Source organism: Hydractinia symbiolongicarpus, chromosome 2, assembly GCF_029227915.1.
Source record: "Hydractinia symbiolongicarpus strain clone_291-10 chromosome 2, HSymV2.1, whole genome shotgun sequence".
In the NCBI taxonomy this organism is placed as follows: Eukaryota; Metazoa; Cnidaria; class Hydrozoa; order Anthoathecata; family Hydractiniidae; genus Hydractinia; species Hydractinia symbiolongicarpus.
Window position 1 is genome coordinate 12,972,128 of NC_079876.1, and position 6,809 is coordinate 12,978,936.

General features: G+C 35.0%; 1 protein-coding gene across 2 annotated transcripts; it reads right to left on the minus strand.

The window, feature by feature from the left end:
* Positions 1 to 145: 145 nt before the first annotated feature.
* On the minus strand, positions 146 to 6,737 carry LOC130629503 (S-phase kinase-associated protein 2-like). 2 transcript variants are annotated; one of them, XM_057442737.1, is made up of 13 exons: positions 5,872 to 6,737; positions 5,415 to 5,571; positions 4,901 to 5,018; positions 4,631 to 4,748; positions 4,457 to 4,506; positions 4,283 to 4,370; positions 3,763 to 3,824; positions 3,437 to 3,535; positions 2,854 to 2,908; positions 2,424 to 2,490; positions 1,924 to 1,975; positions 1,737 to 1,844; positions 146 to 1,141 (listed from the first exon to the last, which is right to left on the minus strand). In XM_057442737.1, the coding sequence occupies exons 1-13, from the start codon at positions 6,046 to 6,048 to the stop codon at positions 946 to 948; spliced, it is 1,347 nt and encodes a 448-aa protein (XP_057298720.1). In that variant the 5' UTR covers positions 6,049 to 6,737; the 3' UTR covers positions 146 to 945. The 2 variants fall into 2 exon arrangements, with proteins under 2 accessions (XP_057298720.1, XP_057298721.1); XM_057442738.1 differs by having other exon boundaries at positions 4,283 to 4,361; positions 5,872 to 6,718.
* Between the last annotated feature and the right edge of the window lie 72 nt (positions 6,738 to 6,809).

Here is a 6,809-nt window from a genome sequence, read left to right on the forward strand (position 1 = left end):
CAGAATTTTTTTTTTACGAGAAACAGAATCTTGAATCAAAAAAATAAAAAATGACGACAAAATAACTTAGTTTACTATAACCACTCGTTCTTAGTCAGCAAGTTAGGTGTACGTCCTAAGAGTAATACCATGCAAAACAAATTAGTTGTAAATCCTAAATTGTACATTTTTTTTAACTACTAACTTCTATTTATTTCTAAATACTATATACAAAAAATGGCCAAAACAAAACCTTATAAATACTTTGTGGAAAAATAAATGACCTTTTTGGATGTAAAAAAGGGTTTAAAGATAGAAGCGTTCATATAAGATGCCAACACTGCGCAAAACTAGAAAAAAATGTCGTGTGAAAGAGCACTAAACTCTAATTCAGTCCAGTTTTTACTAAAACTTAGTTGTCGAAGAATTATCAGTCGCTAAAGCCTGTATGTAAGAGCACTTACCTTTCTCTTATAAAAACTATTTCTAGAAGAATAAATTTAAGTTTAACCATAAATCGCAACATTTGTCGTTTTCGCCCTGTGGATGTTGTTCATCGGTAATTTTTCAAGTATGACGCCATTTTGTACTGACATCGTTTCAAAACGCCAGTTAATACGCCAAATCGATATTTTCCGGTATGACGCATTTTTGCCAACATCGATTCGACGACGCCAGTTAATGTTTACGTTATATCGCTATTTTATGACAACATTGTTGCCGCAACATCTGTATTCTTCTGATATTCCACCATTTTATCCGCGAAATCTACACTACCCTTTCCGGCATGACGACATTTTACAATGACGTCATTTTTGTGAAATATATATTGACTTCAGCAATTTGACATTAATACATTAGACTTCCCATTGACAATACTTCAACCATTACATACTTACAAGTGTTTTGCGACTATAAATTTAAACGCTAGCTTGCAGAACGCTATGTTTTGTGCAAGACTGGTTTCTATATGATAAACCCTGAGTACTGCTCCCAAAGTCTACCTTCATAGGTTGCTGTGGATATAGGGCGTGCTATGGGTGAGAAGACGCCTTTGTTTATGTAAAGACCAGGTCTTGCTTTAGTGAATCGATCCAACGCGTCCGAGTTGACGAAGCCAAACAAATTTAAATGTGATAACTCCGGAAGTTTTAGCAGTTCTCTAAAACATAAACACAAATAAAATTGACGACACTACAACAATATTTGTTTGAAAGAATTCGGTCCGACTGGTAGCCTGGTGGTTGAGCGGTCGCTTCCAGTGCTGGAGGTCTTACTTTCAAATTCCGCCCGAGTCATGCTAGAGATTATAAAAGTGCGAATCTATCCTTTCTGCTAAGCATTCAGCATGAGAATAGGATTATTATCTTAAGCGGTTGTCTAGTTGAGCGATAGCTGTGTTCGCACGACTTTCGTAACTCAAATGGGAGCTTTAAATGCACTGTGACCCCCTTCCCAAAACCCTCGTTTATAGCAGTACTAATAGAAACCGAAAATCCTGGGTAAACAATTTAAGTAATCTATTAATTAGCTGTTTTAAAATTATCAACCATTATGACCTACTTGAGATCAATGGCTAAAAGAGATAGCTTTTGTTCACAACACACACGTATCTCCCAGCGATTTAAGTAACAGATCAACCATGTAACACACAAACATACATTTCTTATCCTGCTAGCAACTTCGTTCCCAGGTTTCTTTCCTCTTTTTATTTATTTATTTAGCATGAGCCCTTTGGGGGAAGGAGGATTACTTACAACAACTGTTCGGGTTTCACATCAGAACATCGACTTATTGACAACTTCTGAAGAAAAGCGCAGTTGTCAGCAACTAATTTCATCGTTCCTATCTGTAATGTGACGTCACTAAAATAAAGGTAAAAACATCCAGGTTTTTTGAAAAAAAAAACAGAAAAGAAAACTTTCAAAATGTTTAACACTGTACCTGAAATCAAGCGCTGTGAGTTTGCTACACGAAGTCACTAGCATCTCCATGACTACAAAGTAAACAAAACACTTAACAACTGGCTCGTAAAGGTAATTCGTGTTACCAGACCTGTTAGAATTACAAATCCTTTGATTGTTCTGATTATTCTCGTATCAAATTTATACTTGCATTTCTTAAAGACGTTTTTGAAAGCCTCATATTGAAATATTTCTCGATTCGACCAATAAAATGTTTCCCTATGAGTAATTGAAGGGGGTTCTAATAAGAGAGGGAGCAGTGGATTTTCCAAATAATTCTTTATGTATAGAGAGTGGGAGGTGTTTATAAATTTAAATGGGTGGTAAATTGTTTTTTCAAATTTGATGTTGTCCGCCTATCTACTAGGTTTTCTTTCTATTAGGTTATCAAGAGAAAGTAAACCTTCAATATGTATTGCCAAGTTTATGACAAAATTTAACTTGTAGAATATTTCAACTTGAAATATCAGAAATGCTGACCTTTTCTGTTTATTCCACCTCTCAATCCGCTTAAATTTAATTCTTGCAACTCCTTGCAGCGGCAAATCTGCAGAAAAAACAAAACGCGAAACAAGTAAAAGCAGAAAAGCAAGCCAGAAGAAATTTCAGGATTAGAATGCCAGGTTTAAAGATATCCCCAAATCTCCAACAACCCGTTTGCTTTATTGAAGAAGTAATTTCACTTTTGTCTGTCCAGTGTTCAATTTATTGTGGAAAGCTTGTTATTTCTTGATTTCATTTCTACTAAATTATTATGTTCAAGAAAAGATAAAATTTCCACAATAACCATCTGTTTACAAGTTCCTCTATGTAGATTGACTAACAAAGTTTTCCTTAAAACTAGTTATTATTATTTTCCATTACTTTGCGTTTATTGTGAAAAACACTTGATTAGATCCAGTGAACTTACGTATCGAACGCTGTCTCTTGTTTGATTGGTCCATGATAAATTTAACGACTTCAGTCTGAAAAAAAGTACAAGTCATAATGTTTACAAGTTTGAGTTCACTCTAAATATCTGACCCCTATCTTACACCTTAAGCTTTTTAACACGAAAAATGTCAATGTTCTTCATTATTTTGTGTGTTTGCAGTTCAAATTATTTTATACGCAGCCCTGTGTCCTTTTTCTTTAAAAGTCAAATCAAACTATATAAAAACAGAGCAAAGTTTTTTTGTTAAAACTTGCGAAAATTCTAGAGCTTTGTGCATAAGAAAAATGATAAGATTGTCACGAATCTTCCCGTGTAGTTTTTTTTCTTTAACGTACTAAGAAAATTAACAAGACCTCCACGGCTTTTGCGAACCGTTGTGTTTTGACAATAAAACAAACAACGTAAATGTCTAAAAGTTAGCCAATCATAGCACGACAACTAGAAAATACAGCCAATCATAGCACGACAACTAGAAAATACATCCAATCAGAACATACATCGCCTCGTAAGCTTAAAAACACTGTAAAAACATATGAACACTTAGTTTCCAGTCCCTTACTTTAAACACTTTCTAGTTACCACATCTATGGCAGATGATGTCAAACCAATCGACAAGGCTAAATTCAATACTTCTAAACCATGGTTGTAGCTAATGGCACTAAAAAAAATCATGTTACTATGACAACCAGTAAAAAATCATTTAACCAATAATATTGGAAAATTTAATAACGGAGTAAAAGGTTCTCGATAATTATTGCGATTCTAGAGTAACAGCAACATAAAAAAGTCGTGACAACAAGACAAAACGAATATAAGAACTACTGCCATTTTGTGTGATAATTTAAATCCTTTTGAACAGGTAGAAATACGAAGAAATAGGTTTACGTGATCTCGCGTATTCCCATTTTACAGCCTTCCAATGAGAGAAACTTTAACGAATTGCATCTCTGAAACAAAATACGGGGATTACACGTCATTCTTACAACGTCAACTGTACAACGTCATTTTTAGACGCCATCTTTACAACGTCATTTTAGACGTCATCTTACAACGTCATCTTTAGAAGTCATCTTCAGACGTCATCGTTCGAAATGACAAAACTATAAAAAGTGACCTAACACGAAGCTCGCAGGTAAAAGAACTAAAATTCTATATAGGATTGAAAAGGACGTAAATTTCGAAGACGTCAAGACATAAGTCGTTGCTTTCAATGTAGTCGAAAAGAAAATGTCAATTACAGGGCCAAAGGTTTCGACGTTAAAAAAAAGTTAAATAAGCGAAAAAACTGATAACAAAATAATATAATCTACGCGAGGGAAAAAAACGTACAGTCGATATTCATCAGTTAACCATGATTAAACCCGCACGAGAACTTTGATGCTAAACAGATTTTAAATAAACTTACAAATAACAGGCAAGCTAAGTTGTCGGCACCGAACTTCGTCATTGAAGCATCAAGGTGAGTCAGCGAAAATGTACCACAGCTAAACAAACTGAACGCGATAACATTTTGATGTGTGAATTAGACACGCAGGGGGAGAGATAAATACAGGAAATGAATGAAAAAACCTGAGCTTACGAATTTTCACTTGATACGTTACAATCGTTCACACAAATGGGAGCTAAAATCTAAAGGGAAAAATAATTTAATAAATAAAAAATTGAAATAACATTGTCAATTTTGCTTCTTTATAAATCCGACATTCCAGTTTGGGAGTTTTATAATCCGGAACTTAAGGTTCCTGAGTTTTACCTCTGCTTTGCTTAATCGGACTACCCTAACACCACGATGGAGTATTGATCCAAGCACTCCTGCACAGTTTATATGTTTACCATCAAGGTTCACCTCTCTCCAAAGCAAGTCGTCGTATCTACGAGGGAGTGTTGTGAAAACAATACGTGCGATTGGTGGATAACAACAACCAATCATATTTTTAAGAGACTTCACAGAGATAAGTCAGGGTTTGTTTCAAAATTGTGACTTTTCTTTATGATGAGATGTTGGAGAGATATGAAAACTTACCCTAATTGTTTCCACCGATGGCAAACTTGGACACATCTCGTGAGTGAAGAATGTGGAAGGAGTTTGAAGATTGAGAGTATAATTTCGTCCACCAAGAAGGAGAACGGATCATCAATAACTACACGTGAAAAGAAATATTTTGTCAATAGATCATAAATGATCGTTAAAGGGCGGTTCCTTTAAATCATAGCGAAGAACAGTACGGAATAACAAACAGCGTATGATGTCCGAACCGTTTCTTCTCGTGATGTCCAGTAATTTCACATTTTCTATAACTTTTAGGCTATCTTAACAACAGGCGACTTCGAAATTACGCCTGTACAAAAGACCTGTGCTAACACGAAATATATTATACTCCTTTGGAACTAGGAATTGAAAGATTGGTTAAGTTAGTTCAGTTTAAATCCCGCAAATACAACCATGACTATGTGACGTTTCAGAGGGGAGTCGGGGAAGTTGGAGGAGTGGCGAAAGGCGTGGCTTCATCTTAAATATGTCGTAAAATTTCACTTACTAATTATCCCTCCTGCTTTGTTATCGGCGCCAAGAAGCTGTTTTTTTAATTCGTTGGATGTGGCTTGCACTGTTTTCGATACACACGGCACGGGTAAAAAGGTCTCTAAAATGCTGACATCAGCGGGAAACACATCTTGTTGCTCTAGTGCGACGTCCTAATAGGAAAAAAAGTTTTAACTGTAGAGAGCTCAGTTTAAATGTGTATTCATTTACTTTATACCGAGAAGTACACTTTTACATTTCTTAAATGTTTGTCACTTCACAAGAAAATAATTTATAACATCATAAAAACTTAAGGGATGAATGTTAAAATATATCAAGTGTATCGCATGCATCAAGCAAAAAAAAAACGAACCGATATGGTCAGGAAAATCAATCCATCTAGGCTAATGATAAAAAACAGTATATTTCACAGTCAGCAACAAACAAACAAACATCCAAACAAATAAACAAACCTTTCTATCTTCAGTTTTGCGTTGTTTCGATTGAGTCGCCTCATCTTGCCCCTCATTCTCAGCATCACGAGGAGTGTTCTCATCAAACGTCCAGTTCAGTGGATCCACTTCTAAACACGCTTGCAAGTAGTCTCCATTCTCACTCGAGTTAGTTCCTAGTCTCTTTTTATGCGACATATTTGGTTTGGAGGAAGTGGGGTTTGGTGAGGAAGTTGTTCCAAGTGGAGCATTCTATTTTTCATTTGTGCTTAAGTCATTTCTAAACCTAAAACAGAGAAAACAAAATTGATTTTTAATCTATTAGCATAAAGAGTGCAATTATAGAACAAAGGTTAGTTGTTTACAAAAGATATACGTAAGGACGTAATGTATAACCGATACTATATGATGCAGTACGCTGATGCTATAAAATGAAGTATCCTACGATAATATATGCATTACCATATACGTTAATATAAAATAAATTACCATACGATATTATAACAAGCAGAACAAGAATAATCCACACGATGTAGTTAAATAAAACGCTGAGACGCAGTGTTATACGACACTATACTATAAGCCATACTACATATGATATTACAGAAGATGTAGTACGATAACATATAGTACCACACGAAACTATATGATGTAACACTAAACGATGATATATGATCAAGTACCATACGATGCTCACAGGATACTATAAGAAGTAGTACCATACGATACATGATGAAGATGATGCTATATGATGCAGAACCATACGATACTATATCATGCAGTAATACACCATACTACATGATGCAGTGCCATACGATGCTATATGATGTAGTACGATATGATACGATTCTTGCTTAAAATTGAGATGAAAACTTTACAGACCAGCTATTGCAGTGCATAACGTGTACTTTACAAGCTCACTTTTAGCAATTCTTGCATTGTTTAGAAACAATAATACA